Source organism: Mandrillus leucophaeus, unplaced genomic scaffold (genome assembly GCF_000951045.1).
Source record: "Mandrillus leucophaeus isolate KB7577 unplaced genomic scaffold, Mleu.le_1.0 Scaffold838, whole genome shotgun sequence".
NCBI classification, from domain to species: Eukaryota; Metazoa; Chordata; class Mammalia; order Primates; family Cercopithecidae; genus Mandrillus; species Mandrillus leucophaeus.
Window position 1 is genome coordinate 263,880 of NW_012109119.1, and position 16,057 is coordinate 279,936.

Genomic DNA, 16,057 nt, shown 5'->3' on the forward strand with positions numbered 1-16,057 from the left:
TTTCCCGCCCAGGAGCGTGGTTTGGAAAGAATGTCGGTGTTTTCCTTCAGGTATAGGTGCCTGGGGGTCAGGGGGAGAGGGAAAGGCAAGGGGTGGAGTGGGAGGCGGGTGATCGACAGGGATAGAAACGGTGTCTCCTCCTCCCCCTGAATGCGAAATAGCCAATGAGGTGGCTCGGCCGGGCCGGCCCGGCCGCCACTGCCATATAGTATGCAGCAACCGGAGGAGTCACGTTGGGGGAACGGCAGAAAGCAGCTATCCGTTTACACTACTTTGCTCTAGCAGCTATCTTAATGGTGACTGCGTGGCCGGGGGGAAACCTGATCGGCCAGATCCAGCCGAAACCAGGAGGGAGGGAGTGGGCTTTCCGGAGGGGGAGAGGAGGGAGGGAGACGAAGAAGGAGGAGTAAGAGAGGGGGAAAGAAAGAGGAAAAGAGTGCGAGGGAGTGAGGGAGGGAGGAAAATAAACAACAAAAAATGTCCTCTTCCTCCCCCACCGGGCAGATCGCAAGTGCGGCGGACATCAAGCAGGAGAATGGGATGGAAAGCGCCTCGGAAGGGCAGGAGGCGCACCGAGAAGTGGCGGGGGGCGCGGCGGTGGGGCTGAGCCCCCCGGCTCCAGCCCCTTTTCCCCTGGAGCCGGGGGACGCCGCGACCGCTGCCACCAGGGTGAGCGGAGAGGAAGGGGCAGTGGCGACGGCGGCAGCCGGAGCGGCGGCGGATCAGGTACAACTCCACTCGGAACTTCTGGGCAGGCACCACCACGCTGCCGCCGCCGCGCAGACCCCGCTGGCCTTCTCGCCCGACCACGTCGCCTGCGTGTGCGAGGCACTGCAGCAGGGGGGAAACCTGGACCGCCTGGCCCGGTTCCTGTGGTCCCTGCCCCAGAGCGACCTGCTACGTGGCAACGAGAGCCTGCTGAAGGCGCGGGCGCTCGTGGCCTTCCACCAGGGCATCTACCCCGAGCTCTACAGCATCCTCGAGAGCCACAGCTTCGAGTCGGCCAACCACCCGCTGCTGCAGCAGCTCTGGTACAAGGCGCGCTACACCGAGGCCGAGCGAGCCCGCGGCCGGCCGCTAGGAGCGGTGGACAAGTACCGGCTGCGCAGGAAATTCCCCCTGCCCCGCACCATCTGGGACGGCGAGGAGACGGTGTATTGTTTCAAGGAGAAGTCGCGCAACGCGCTCAAGGAGCTCTACAAGCAGAATCGCTACCCTTCGCCCGCCGAGAAGCGGCACCTGGCCAAGATCACCGGCCTCTCCCTCACCCAGGTCAGCAACTGGTTCAAGAACCGCCGGCAGCGCGATCGGAACCCCTCCGAGACCCAGTCCAAAAGGTGAGCGCCAACTTTCCTCCTCCTCCCCCTTCCTCTCCCCCACCCCCTTCCCAGCTTTCTTTTCCTCCAAGTGCTCGCAAACATGGCGCTTACCTTCCCCACCAGCCTGGTCCGGCTGCCCACCTCTCCCCGCCCCCCACCTCGCTCCCTGCCGGCGGAGGTGGGGGGCGGCGGAGGCGAAGGGCGGGGGAACCTCCCTCCTTACCCTCCCCCTCTCCCCCCAGAAGTTTCTGGTCGCCCGCCTAGGTCTCAGTCCCCGCCCCCACCGCGGCTGGTCACTGCTGCCCGGCTTCCCACCCCCATCCAGCTGGCTTTGAAGTTGCCACCCTCTCCCTGCTTCTGGCGGGGCTAAGGAAGCGAGTGTGGACGCCGGCACCGTAGCTCTCCCTGCCGCCCGAGGCCCGCAGAGGTTGCCGGCGCCGGCCGGGGTCTGCACCTCCGCGGGGTCACACCGGGCCTGGCGCGCGTGCACGCTCCCAGATCCCCAGGGTTCAGCCGCCCCCAGTGCCTGCGTTGGAGGTCGCGGTGGTTGCTCTGGAGGGAAGAGAGTGTTTTGGGGCTGGCGGCGAAGAAGGGGTCTCGGAACGTCGAGGTTTCATGTGACAGAGTTAATCATTCACCCTGCCCCTGTGGTTCCCTTCGCGGCCGCGGCAACGTGGGGTACTGGTGCAGCTCGGCTCTGTCATGTTTTGAAACCTGATTCTGAACTCCTTAGGATCGGATTTCAGCGCAGCCGGGGTAGCAGGGCTGAAGGGCTGCTTCCTCCCTCGGCCCCCGAACGCTGCTTGACTCCCTCCCGGTACGGTAGTTACGGGTGGGGGGCAGGCTAGCTTACGGCGGGCGGCAGCAAAGGAGTAGGGGCGCTATTAGTGCCCCTCCTTGTGCTCCCACCCCACTAGGTTTGAGCTTTTTGCCTGGCAAGCTGTTTTCCCCCTCTGGTAGAAAATACCGGATTTTCCACCTCTTTTGTGCGTCCTCCCGAGTCAGACACTTGGTGTGTGCGTCTGTGTGTTTTGTTGGACGAAACAAAGTAAGGAGAAGGTCGCCTAAAGACCTGGTGTCTCCAGCCCCGCGGGGATAGGAGAGAAAGAATCCAAAAGCAGCTCGAAGGTTCTGCTCAGGGAAGCAATCTGGAAGCCGGGGATCCAGCCCGCCTGGGCCAGGTGAAGGTGATCACCCAGCACATTCCAGAGCCGGTCTCAGCCCGCCCTTGCCACTTCTGGGCCCCTGTGGGGGTCCGACGGCTTGGGCTCCGGCGTTCCTCGCCCAAGGCTGGGAGGGAGGCTCGGTGCCCTGCTTGGCCCTCGCGGTAACCAAAACAAAACGTGCACCGGGATGTGCGTGCGCCTTCCGCAGATATGCGGAAAGGTCCAGAGAAGGCGCTTTGGTTACGCCGAACCACCTGCCCCGCGCCCACTAGAGGCCGCGGGTCCCGCGCTCGGGCACCAACGGAATCCGCAGGGCCGGGGCAGAGGGTGGGAAGGGGGCACTGCGAGCAGGCCAACTGCCCCGCCGCCTCCGCTCGCGGGCCCAGCACGCTCCCTGGGACTCCCCCACGCCCCACTGCCGGCTTCTCTGTCCCCCCGACCCCATAAACTCCACACTCCCCGCCCCCGGCCCAGTTGCCTGGTTTAGGCCCCTCTCCGGATCTACCTCCCACCCGCACCCCCGGTGAGTCACCCTCGCAGACGGCGACGGCGGCTCAGCCTCAGCTCGTAAATCAAAGCGCTTTCTGCGTTCCTGGCCCCGCAGCCCAAAGCCTGGGTAATCCCCTACCCTCGGCATGAAAGCGAACCGACCGCGGGGCACTGCGGGGATGTCGGATCCTCTGCTGGGCCAAGTCCTGCCGCGCTTCCAAAACGCCTCTGTTCTGCTCTCCTTTGCTCTCCCTCCCAGCCTCAGACCAAATGGGAAACCCCCACCACTACCCACCCCCCAACCCCGATTTGGTATTTCTCCCAAGTCAGAGAGCTGAGGAACAGGGCCCTGCCTGGGACAGAGGGACCAAGGACATTGGGGAAGAGGTCTAATAGTTAAAAGGCCTCTGAGTGACCCACACCCTTTCCCTCCCACCTCACCAGGGCACTGGATGGTGTTTGTTAAATAGGCCCCTTTGGCTTCCTTTGGATTCAAAGGCGACTGCACGTAACTGTTCTTGGGTTGAAAGTGCCTTTTCCTACAACAAGGACAGCCACTTTGTTGAATGAGAGAGTTGTCAGTCTGGTGGAGTAGAAGTTTGGGAGCAGGTGAGAAAACGATCTCTTGTTAACTAACTGACCAAAAAAGAAAAGCCGAGCACTTCCCACCTCCTGCTCCTTTGGCAGTTTCATTTACCTCCAAGATAACACTAATCTGAATTGGTTTGAGGGGAGGGGAAGGAGTTCCTAAACAGAAAAGACTGACCACCTCATCTAAGGCGTTTTTTTCTATGGTGTCAGTAGCAGCATATTTAACAGTAAGGAATAGCACTTCTGCACTGTAAAATCAAATATTCTCTTCTGTAATGCTGAATTTACATCTTCCAGATCTCTGGACTTTCCCTGAATTTATTGTTATTTTAAATGATTGGGATCTGAGAGTTTATCTTCCCAGATTCTCTGGCTAGTCAGAATCTGCTGAAAGGCCCCTTAGTTTAAATAGGACTAGCAGACATCCTGCTGTGCTTTCCTTAAATACTGCCTTTAATGGATTTAGAAGCTGGTTTTCCAAACAAGTGGTACTATGTAGAATGTCATCCCCCTGACCTTCTGAACATCTTGATTTCCCCCTCCATACAGTGAGTCAGATGGCAACCCCAGCACTGAAGATGAATCCAGCAAGGGACATGAGGATTTATCTCCTCACCCACTCTCCAGTTCATCTGATGGCATCACCAACCTCAGCCTTTCCAGTCATATGGAGCCAGTATATATGCAACAAATTGGAAATGCTAAGATATCATTAAGCTCTTCTGGAGTTCTGTTGAATGGAAGCTTGGTACCTGCAAGTACTTCACCTGTCTTCCTTAATGGAAATTCTTTTATTCAGGGACCCAGTGGAGTTATCCTTAATGGATTAAATGTGGGAAATACACAGGCAGTGGCATTGAACCCACCAAAAATGTCATCAAACATTGTGAGCAATGGTGTATCCATGACTGACATACTGGGGTCTACCTCCCAGGATGTGAAGGAATTCAAAGTCCTCCAGAGTTCTGCTAACTCAGCAGCCACCACGTCCTACAGCCCCAGTGTCCCTGTCTCATTCCCAGGCCTGATACCCAGCAATGAGGTGAAAAGAGAAGGCATTCAAACAGTGGCTTCCCAAGATGGGGGTTCTGTAGTGACTTTTACTACACCAGTGCAAATTAACCAGTATGGCATTGTTCAGATCCCCAATTCCAGCACAAACAGCCAGTTCCTTAATGGGAGCATTGGATTCTCTCCTCTGCAGCTGCCCGCTGTGTCCGTGGCAGCTTCACAAGGTAACAATCTCATTTGGTACCTTAATGCACCAGCAAATGTGTTCATCAGTTGCTGTAAGTGACGCATTTGGTGATAGCTATAATTGATGTTTCTGTTCAGGTACCTTATTAGCTGCCGAAGTTATAGAATAGCCTTGATGTGATTCTCCTCTTTCACAATACCCATGTAATATCCAACTTGCTTTATTCCCTTGCATCATGAGGATGGGCTTTTATTTTACTAACAACTGAATGGAAAAATACAGTTCATAGCAAGCCCTGCCAGTTCTACAATTACAGAAATATGATAAGTCAATCAGTGCTTACAAAATAACTCACTGCTTGGCATTTTAATATTAAAAATTAATAAAATTGATAAGAACACAAAATTAGTCTAGCAGTTGGTAAGAATGCATACACTTTACCTAAGCATTATTTATTTGACCAAAAAATGTTTTAGAAGAACAAGCTAAAAAAACTGGATCAATTATGTTTGAATCCTGTTCCTCCTATAATGAAGACTGACAGACCTAAAAGAAAATCAGAGGAATATGCCATTGGATTTCTATCGCTCAGCATATATACTCACCCCCTAAATGTGTGGGTTTATTTATGAAGATAACAGTAAGCCTTATTTTATAGGTTTGTGGCTTTACTAACAGCAATCTTCCAGAGAAAGCACTTAAATGAAATTCAGGAAAACTGAGGCTGATATATTAGTTCTTCACTGACTTTAAGCAAGCCTGGATACTCTATGTCATTTTCTCTTTAAAGAAATAGAAGTGGTTAGAATTTGGCAGTGGAGTTTGCATAATCCCTTGAATTCAGGAGTGGTAGATATTAATGCATGTTTGCCTTCTTGTAGGCACATCTGAAAATCCAGATTTTTATAAAACCAAAGTAGTAATTGTTGGCTTTAAAGGTCTGCTTCCTATAAGACGGTTTTACGCCCCCCCCCAAAAAAAATCAATTTATGCACAACTGTCTTGTTACCACAACTATGGTCTATGTCAGCTTACTGAAGGAATTAATGGAAAAATTGTTCTAAATTTCATTCTGTACATTTGCATATCTTTAGGCAAAATGGTAGTAAAACAAGACAGTCCTGCAGCATACTATTCAGTTCATCATTGTTCCAAGTTCTGGAAAGAGTTAAGCTAAGTTACTATCCAACATAGGGCAAAAATATGAAAACCACAGGGAAAGCCAAAGTGCTTAGTTTGCTAATAATTTAATGTGGATCTAACACCTTTTCTCTCGTTTGGAAAATTTCCAAACAGGTCACATTTTAAAGGCAACAAATTTGAGCAGAAAGAATGTTATGTATGTTGGGGAAGGAGAAAAGCAGAAATACTTTTAATTGTGTAATCTAGAAGAGCACTGCCATAGAAAATTCTTACGAACTAATAGCTAAGTTTTTAAATGGGACATTTAATAGGAATAAGAATAGCATTTTCAGTTAAAATAACTAAGATCAAATGACAAGGCTGTCAATCCTTAGACCGTCTGGGTGAGTTGAAGGATAAGTTTAACCAGATAAGTTTAATCCAGCAAGCAACATCTCTACATGGTAGTTAGGTACTGCAGTTCTCAATACAGCATTTTGGGGTTTCAGTTTTTTCTCACAGATACTGAGCCATTCTTTAAAATGTCTAGACAAGATAGACTTATCTTTCTACAGTTGGGATTTATGTGGAAAAGTAGAATATCTACATCTTTTACTCACTTTACAGTCTGAGCAACTAAGATGATGATGATGATTATTACCATCTTTTTTTTTTTTTTTTTTTGGCAGCAAGTCATTTTGTCAGCCAGGCTAGCGTACAGTGGCGCGATCTTGGCTCACCGCAACCTCTGCCTCCCGGGTTCAAGTGATTATCCTGCCTCAACCTCCCTAGTAGCTGGGACTACAGGCGTGCATCACCATGCCTGGCTAATCTTTGTATGTTTAACAGAGACAGGGTTTGGCCATGTTGGCCAGGCTGGTCTTGAACTCCTGTGATCTGCCCACCTCAGCCTCCCAAAGTGCTGGGATTACAGGCATGAGCCACAGCGCCCGGCCTGATTTTTTTCTTATCATTACAAAGTAATGCTTTGTACCTATATAGTTTTTCAGTTGGATTTTTTATCTTAAAATTATTGTTCAATTTTTACTTCAGTTGTAGTTATGCTCAAAAATCAAATTTTAGATCAAATCCTCTTTTATATATGTTATAATTTCTACAAATTCAGAAGTATTTATATTCAGTAGCAGTTGGGGAAAATGTTGCATGTAATTATGCTATTTATGGCTCTATAAAAAGATAACTAATCATTTTGTTCATGCATACATTGGCAAACAATTTCATAAACACACACACACAACAAACTAAGCATCTATTTGAGATGTTTTTTGCCACAAATCAGTTGCCTACAAGAATTTTAGAGGCCAGGCACGGTGGCTCACACCTGTAATCCCAGCACTTTGGGAGGCTGAGGCCGGTGGATCACCTGAGGTCAGGAGTTCGAGACCAGCTTAACTAAATTGTGACATCCCGTCTCTACTAAAAATACAAAAATTAGCCAAGCATGGTGGCACATGCCTGTAATCCCAGCTACTCAGGATGTTGAGGCAAGAGAATCGCTTGAACCCTGGAGGTGGTGGTTGCAGTGAGCTGAGATCACGCCACTGCACTCCAGCCTGGGCAATAAGAGCAAAACCCTGTATCTAAAAATAAAATAAAAATAAGAATTTAAAAGCATACTTAAGTTGAAGTCAGTGCTTTCAAATAAAAGCAGTTTTTTCATATGTGTGGTCTGAAACAGAAATGTATGTTAGGGAATAACTGAAACATACCTAGAAATGTTTTTCTTAACACCAGTATTTCTGTGATTAAACTTTCTAGTTAAATGTTTTAAAAGGGTTCACATACAGTGTTTTCTTTTTACTTGAAGACATTCCTTTGCATTAAAAATACTTGGAAGACATAAACAGCCCTGTGGCACTAATTTATCAATAGAGGTGATAATATAATCACAATATTCTAATACTTCAGGAAGGAAGATGTTTTCAGTGAATTAATTACCTTTAACATTGGGCTGCTCTCTCATAAAAGTACTTTACTGAGGCCAGATGTGGTGTCACACGTGTAATTACAACACTTTGGGAGGCTGAGGCAGGAGGATCACTTGAACCCAGGAATTCCAGACCAGCCTGGGCAACATAGTGAGACCTCATCTCTGCAAAAAATTTTTTAAAATTGGCCAGGCATGGTGGCTCATGCCTGTAATCCCAGCACTTTGGGAGGTCAAGGTGGGTGGATCACGAGGTCGAGAGTTCGAGAGCAGCCTGAGCAACATGGTAAAACCCCGTCTCTACTAAAAATACAAAAATTAGCCAGGCTTGATGGTGCATGCCTGTAATCCCAGCTACTCGGGAGGCTGAGTCAGGAGAATTGCTTGAACCCAGGAAGCGGAGGTTGCAGTGAGCCAAGATTGCACCTCTGCGCTCCAGCCTGGGTGACAGAACGAGACTCCGTCTCAAAAAAAAAAAAATTTTTTTTTTAAATTAGCTGGGCATGGTAGTGCATGCCTGTAGTCCTAGCTACTTGGGAGGCTGAGGTGGGAGGGATTGCTTGGGCCCAGGAGATGGAGGCTGCAGTGAGCCTCATTCACATAATCCCAGCACTTTGGGAGGCTGAGGCTGGCAGATCACTTGAACTGAGGAGTTGGAGAACAGCCTGGCCAACATGGTGAAACCTGGTCTCTACTACAAATACAAAAATTAGACAAGCATGGTGACGTGCGTCTGTAATCCCAGCTACTCAGAGATTGAGGCACAAAAGTCCCCCCAAATCCACCTTTCCTTCAGTGACCATATTTGAGGTCCTAGATTATCTAATTGCCATCATCTCATGCCTATGTGAGGAATCAGAAAAAAAAGGGTTTTATTTGATGGTAGTTGGGGGTCTAATTCATCTACATTGTCTGAGTGATCTGATTTGAACATCTTAGCTTTCTACTTAACATTTCTTTTTCTACTTCTGGTCTCTATAGACCATTATAGTAAGAGCCTCAAAAGATACAAACCTTTTAGAGAAGCATTAGCTCTGATCCTTTATGTTAATCTGTATTTTAAAAAGCACATTTCGTATTACCATTAATTGTTCCCATTACTACAACACTGAAAATTCAGAACTGGCACAACAAAAGGCAAAAAAAGCTTTTGAATGTTTTGTTGACTTGACATTACTTTATGGCTATATTGGTGAAAGTTTGCAACTTGTCTGTACAGGTTTATATGGTTAAGTTTTAAGCCCCAGGTAACTCATTTTATGTGGTATGTTCTACACTGCCATTTATTTGTATTTTATGTCAGTTACTGAGCAGTCAGTCCTGAATGAAGGCATTTCATTTTGCATTTGTGTTTTCTAATTCTAACTGGCAGAGCCAGCAATAACTATCAACTAATTGAGAGATGTCAAGTTACTAGTGATGAAACAGAAACTTGAGTGAATCAGAACCTGGAAAAGATTTTTTTTTTTTTCACACTTGGCTTCTAACTAGTAGTTCTCAATGCCACTTGGTCATCAGAATTACTTGGGAAGGTGGGTACTCTAGAAGCCAAATCCCCACCATTACTCAATATACCCGTGTAACAATCATGCACACATGCCCCCTGAATCTAATTTTTTTTTTTTTTAAAGAAAGAGAAATAGGCCGGGCGCTGTGGCTTGTGCCTGTAATCCCAGCACTTTGGGAGGCCGAGGCGGGTGGATCACAAGGTCAAAGGATGGGGACTATCCTGGCGAACCTGGTGAAACCCCGTCTCTACTAAAAATACAAAAATTAGCTGGATGTGGTGCACATGCCTGTAGTCACAGCTACTCGGGAGGCTGAGGCAAGAGAGTCACTTGAACCCAGGAGGCAGAGGTTGCAATGAGCCAAGATCGCTCCACTGCACTCCAGCCTGGCGACAGAGTGAGACTCCGTCTCAAAAAAAAAAAAAAAGAAAAGAAATAATAAGCAACAGAACCTTTAACATGTTCTATCCTCAAGACCATTGGAGGTCATGAGACATAAAAAGTAAAGGTTTGGAAATCACTGTGTTTTCTAAGAAGCTGATGAAAGATGGGGAAACAGGCACACCTGCGACTCAGGAATGCAAGTAGTTTTTTTGGCTGTGTTGTTGTGGTTAAACATAAAAGATGTCTCTATACAAATATATATATATATGTATTTACTTGGAGAGGTAAAAACAGATGTTCTAAGATGTACTAAGTTATACTTTGAAGGAGTAGAGCCTGGGAATCTGTAGTTTTAAGTGCTCAAGGTAACTCTGAACCAGAATTGGGCTAAATTATTGTATGGAAGTGTTGCTTCTTTATAGATACTGTAGCTGAGAAAAAACCATGTGTGTGTAACTTTTTTTCTTTCCCTGTCACTTCCATCAATGATAATCAGTACTTTATTTTTTCTAGGTGATATCTCAGTAAGTTCAAGCACTTCAGATGGGAGCACATTTACAAGTGAGTCTGCCACAGTTCAGCAAGGAAAGGTTTTCTTGAGCTCTCTTGCTCCCAGTGCAGTGGTATACACGGTTCCTAATACAAGCCAGACTATAGGATCTGTGAAACAGGAAGGCTTGGAGAGGAGCCTGGTATTTTCTCAGTTGATGCCTGTCAATCAGAATGCACAAGTAAATGCAAACCTGTCTTCTGAAAACATCTCGGGGAGTGGCCTCCATCCACTGGCCTCCTCATTAGTTAATGTATCTCCAACTCACAATTTTTCTCTCAGTCCCCCTACACTACTAAATCCCACTGAGCTAAACCATGACATTGCCGATAGCCAACCAATGTCTGCAGCGGTGGCAAGCAAATCTACTGTGACATCTGTCAGCAACACTAACTATGCAACTCTTCAGAACTGCTCCCTTATTACTGGTCAAGACCTATTGTCAGTCCCTATGACTCAGGCTGCCCTTGGGGAAATAGTTCCTACAGCTGAAGATCAGGTAGGTCACCCCTCCCCAGCAGTACATCAGGATTTTGTCCAAGAACATCGTTTGGTTCTGCAATCGGTAACTAATATGAAAGAGAATTTCTTACCAAATTCTGAGAGCAAAGCAACAAGTAGCTTAATGATGCTGGACTCTAAATCCAAGTATGTCTTAGATGGCATGGTTGATACTGTCTGTGAAGACCTGGAAACAGACAAAAAAGAACTTGCCAAGCTCCAGACTGTCCAGCTGGATGAAGATATGCAAGACTTATAAACTCTATTTCCTCCTCACCTCTTTTTGGCATCAGCGGCAAATCTTTTCATGAAGCCCCAAGGACAGAAAACATTTTCCCATTTAAAGGAAAACACTCTAGTTTTGCAAGTATATGCATACAAGAGACTTTAGATTGATCTGCATGAAGATCACAGTTAAGTATACAGAAGTAGAACTGCATTATTGCAGCCTTTTTGTTCACTTATAAATGTTCTCTTTTAAATAGATGGAGACAAAGGAACAAGGTGAAATGTGTCAAGTCAAAGTGAATCATTTAGTTGACTCTATAATTCTAAGGTCAAAATGGAACTTGATGGTTTTTTAAATTAAAAAATGTATACACCTAACATAGAAAATTAAAGATAGCTGCAGACCATTAGAAATAATACAATTGTTTTTGTTTACTTTTACTCCATGGGCATTGAAAAGGTTAAGAAACATAAATGGTACATATTTTTAAAGTTAAGTAGCATGCATAGATATATGCACACACACCTCTTTTTCAGCATTTTTTGAGAAAGTCTTGGGTTAAGTCTCAACACATTTCCAAATGTGATTTCTGATAGCTCAGTGTGGCTGAGAAAGTGCGGAACTCCACTAAAAACTCTGAAACTTCAGTATGAATGTAAATATATCAGTTCTGTAAGCAGGATTTGAGTAATTACAGTGAATTTTATTTATACTATATATGTTTCTCTTCAGGCGCTATGAACTGAAAAATATGTTTTCTTACTGTTTAATTTATTTTTATTGTTTGAACAGGAAGTGAACATAGTTGTTTCCAACAAAGTTTTACTTTTTGTAGGATTTTAAAAATAATGATTTTTACCAGGAATCTATTAAGGTCAATATTAATAACACTGAAACAGGAAATCTAACTCCCAATATTGGAATTTTGGTACTTTTTTTCACATCCTTGTTCTTTAATTAGCAACTCTGATTCATTTAAATATGTTTTTTATAGAATTCTATGTGCCTTTTTACCTTGTGGCCTTTTTATTAGTAGTAAGGTACAGAAGTGTCAACAGAAGCACTGATGGTTCTTTTCTACTATCTAACAGGGTTAATTTCACCACAAAATTGCTTTAAATCTGAAGAACTTAAGTTTCACTAAATATTATATATGGTATTTATCACACAAATGGATAAACAACTAATTATTGTTGATGCTTTACAAGGAAAATAAGTTATAAATACCATGTAAAATTGATTATACAGGCTGTGAAAAGCATTTTAAAGGAAAGAAAATATGTAAATTCTATCGAGCAAGACTCTGTACTGTTGAAACGTGGTTCCAAAGGTTTTGGATCAGTGGCTACACTCTGACACATGGCTGTTGTTTCGGATCAGTGGCTACACTCTGACACATGGCTGTTGTTTCAGATCAGTGGCTACACTCTGATACATGGCTGTTGTTTCGGATCAGTGGCTACACTCTGACACATGGCTGTTGTTTCGGATCAGTGGCTACACTCTGATACATGGCTGTTGTTTCGGATCAGTGGCTACACTCTGACACATGGCTGTTGTTTCGGATCAGTGGCTACACTCTGACACATGGCTGTTGTTTCGGATCAGTGGCTACACTCTGACACATGGCTGTTGTTTTGGATCAGTGACTACACTCTGACACATGACTGTTGTTTTGGATCAGTGGCTACACTCTGACACAATGGCTGTTGTTTGCACTATATTATCGTGTCTTCTTTAAAAGTCAATATTTTGGGTTTCTGTAAGAAGCTTGTTTACTAATGTAAGCCGTGGCTATAGTTTTATCAAGACTCTGAACACAAGATGTAACAATGCGAATAAATGTATGTAGTGAGTAAAGTTACTCTCTAGTCTCTGAAAAGCAAAAAAAAGTGAAAAAATAATTTCTTCAGATATAACTTAAAGTTGTTGAACATAAAGATGTTAGATATTAGCACATCCTGCTTTTTTAGTTTTTAGTTTATTTTATTTTTGGGGGGAGGACGGAGTCTCGCTCTGGTGTGATCTCGGCTTACTGCAAGCTCCGCCTCCCAGGTTCACGCCATTCTCCTGCCTCAGCGACCTCGGCTCACTGCAAGCTCCGCCTGCCGGGTTCACGCCATTCTCCTTCCTCAGCCTCCCAAGTAGCTGGGACTAGAGGTGCCCGGCACCACACCCGGCTAATTTTTTGTATTTTTAGTAGAGACGGGGTTTCGTGTTAGCCATGATGGTCTCGATCTCCTGACTTCATGATCCACCCGCCTCGGCCTCCCAAAGTGCTGGCATTACAGGCGTGAGCTGCCGAACCTGGCTACATCTTGCTTTTTTTTATGATCAGAACAAAGGACCCACTCTAGTTCTCTACATGTCAATCAATCAAGCATGTTGAATAAGGGACATAGAGGATTTAACTTTTGTTATCATAAATGAAACTTGCAGGCATATATGAAGAACCCTATGAAGAATTCCTCTCCCATCATTTTTTATAGAATTGGTGAATGTTCCTAAACTGCTGAAGCTAGATGTTTTTTGTTTTGTTTTACAAAGTCAGGTGTTTTAGAGTTCTTTTCCACTCTACTACAACTTAGAGAGCTTGTTTTTCCTTTGGGTGTGTGCTGATCCTGTTACTGAGATTAATTACATGGCTCTGTAGTGTAGTTTACATAAAAATGATGTTTTCCACTTGATTGCTGCAGATATCAAGAGTTTGTTATTTTCAAATACCCATCCAATAAGAGAGATGGGAAGGTTTTTAAAGTTATATATGCCACATATATATAACTGGAAATGTTTTATATGTTTTCCGAAAATATAATAAGCCTCTCTTTTATTCCGCGTTCTTCCTCTTTTCTCCCTTATGAAAAAGAAAAGATAGCACAAAACTTAAGACTTACCTAGGAAACCCATTCATACTCCCACCATGATGTAATTATAACCCTACAATTACTTCAGGTAGCTACACAATATACCAGGTAAGAATCAATGCACATTGTAAAGAACTTATTGTTCTTTTCTATTCTTTCAGTAGAATAAGGGCCAGTTGGTATGTAGCCCATGTATATGTGAATGGAGTAAGATAAACCCCACGATCTCCTTGCACAGAATTGCAAATGTCTTTTGCCACCAAGGGCCAGACCCAGAACCCTTGGAGTTCATGTGGCAGAATTTCACTCTTACATAAACCAATGCTTGAAGATGCTGCAAATGACCCTCTAATGATCCCTGAAGATCAAAATAGGGGTAAATGACTCCCTGCAAAACCCAACCCATGCTGCTGGCTGTGGGATTTTTGGTGTAAGCCTATCTATGCACTCTATCAGCCAGAGTTTGGCATTTAGCTCTTAGTTAAATCTAGTAAAGGACAGTCTATTGTTTAAAGAGAAGGTGCATTTGTTCCTCAATCAAGCAAGAGCACCTGTGTTGTACTGCTTTATATCTCATGTATATTTATAGTAATGAAAAGACTTTTTAAATTGTACACATGTTTCAGTGCCTTTCTTGTGTTACGAAAGGCAGGTAGATAATATAGCCATAGGTAAAAATCCATAGTTAAATTGCACACTGACCTTAAATCTCTCTGTGTATGCCCTTGTATCTTGCATGTTAAAAGTTGGATTATTGGGCATGTGTGGCAGCCTGCCCTGCTACATGCTAGACAAGTGTGCATTAGTTCATAGCCACAGGTTCTTCATTCTTTAAAATGTTTTGACAGATCATCTCATAATAAAAATAATTCAGGAAAACTATGGGGAAAATAATTACCTTTCACAAAAGATATTTTAAACTCTTTGTAAAACTTAGATAATAGAACCTAGCAGTTACTTTGTATCTAATTGATACATTTCATGTTAATTTATCATCATACATTTTATTAATCAAAATTATATAGCATGTGACTTTTGGCTTTCAGGGTTCTCAAAAATATTCTTTTGTTGCATGTACTGTATGTTTAGAGGCAACCAATTATATACTCAATATGGTTTTACTGTGCCTTACACAAAGAGAAACTCTATACAGAATGTATATCATGGGGTGGGGTAACAGAGTCTTTACTGCACTGTTAGGTGATGGCACACAGAGCATGTCCCAGAACATTTCTGTGCTTAATTACCCAACCAAAGAGATCTAAAGTATGTATGTTGTACTGTAATGGGGGTTTATGCCTGGACAATTAAGTGTTTATTTGTTTTCTGAAATGATGTGAACTTATTTTTCTAAACACTATGCTGAATAAACTTTATATTTATACATACCTTGCATTGAAAATTATTTGGGGAATATTGTGGTGTTTTTTGTTTTTTGTTTTTTGTTTTGAGAGGGAGTTTCACTCTTGTTGCCCAGGCTGGACTGCAATGGCAACCGCAACCTCCGCCTCCCAGGTTCAAGCGATTCTCCTGACTCAGTTTCCCTAGTAGCTGGGATTATAGGCATGTGCCACCACACCCAGCTAATTTTTTGTAGTTTTAGTAGAGATGGGGTTTCTCCATGTTGGTCAGGCTGGTCTCGAACTCCCGACCTCAGGTGATCTGCCTGCCTCAGCCTCCCAAAGTGCTGGGATTACAGGTGTGAGCCACCGCGCCCAGCAATACTGTGTTTTTTAAAATATGAATGACTCATCTTACTAGAAAAGAAACAAGAGATAATGTTGGTTTTATTTATCCCTGGAAAAGGGAAGAAGAGGAAGGGAAAAAACAAACATTCCAAAATCTGACAAATGGTTATAAGGCCAATTGGAGTGATTTTGGAAAAATAACCTTCATTGGTCTTTGTGCATAATTATGCAATTAACTGTACTACATAGAGGGAAATTATTAGATTGCATCCTCCTTAAAAGGAAGAAGTGTACCTTCCCCTTCCCAGCTTTTTTTTTTTTTTTTTTGTCCCGAGAAATGAACGTGATGTTTGGCACACAGCAGTTACTCTGTAGGGTTTAATGGAATTAAATTGAAGGGTCCAAAGACCTCCTATTTTCAACCTTATTGAAAGAAAATATCACCCATCCCTAGGGCACTGCCATTAGCCAAAGTCTGGTACCATCACAGTTGGCTCCAC

General features: G+C 44.4%; 1 protein-coding gene across 2 annotated transcripts; it reads left to right on the top strand.

Annotated features, from left to right (window-relative positions):
* The first annotated feature begins 209 nt into the window (after positions 1-209).
* SIX4 (SIX homeobox 4) lies at positions 210-11,564 on the top strand. Of its 2 annotated transcripts, XM_011968301.1 has the most exons (4): positions 210-296; positions 505-1,337; positions 4,115-4,800; positions 10,239-11,564. In XM_011968301.1, exons 1-4 carry the CDS (start codon positions 294-296, stop codon positions 11,033-11,035), a joined length of 2,319 nt encoding a protein of 772 aa, XP_011823691.1. In that variant the 5' UTR covers positions 210-293; the 3' UTR covers positions 11,036-11,564. The 2 variants fall into 2 exon arrangements, with proteins under 2 accessions (XP_011823691.1, XP_011823690.1); XM_011968300.1 differs by lacking the exon at positions 210-296 and having other exon boundaries at positions 478-1,337.
* Positions 11,565-16,057: the final 4,493 nt, after the last annotated feature.

Excerpts from the sequence above, each read along its gene's own strand:
- SIX4 (XM_011968300.1), top strand. The coding sequence starts at position 478 with ATGTCCTCTTCCTCCCCCACCGGGCAGATCGCAAGTGCGGCGGACATC. Across the intron at positions 1,338-4,114 it reads TCCGAGACCCAGTCCAAAAG|TGAGTCAGATGGCAACCCCA; the intron begins GTGAGCGCCAAC and ends CCCTCCATACAG. Across the intron at positions 4,801-10,238 it reads GTCCGTGGCAGCTTCACAAG|GTGATATCTCAGTAAGTTCA; the intron begins GTAACAATCTCA and ends TATTTTTTCTAG.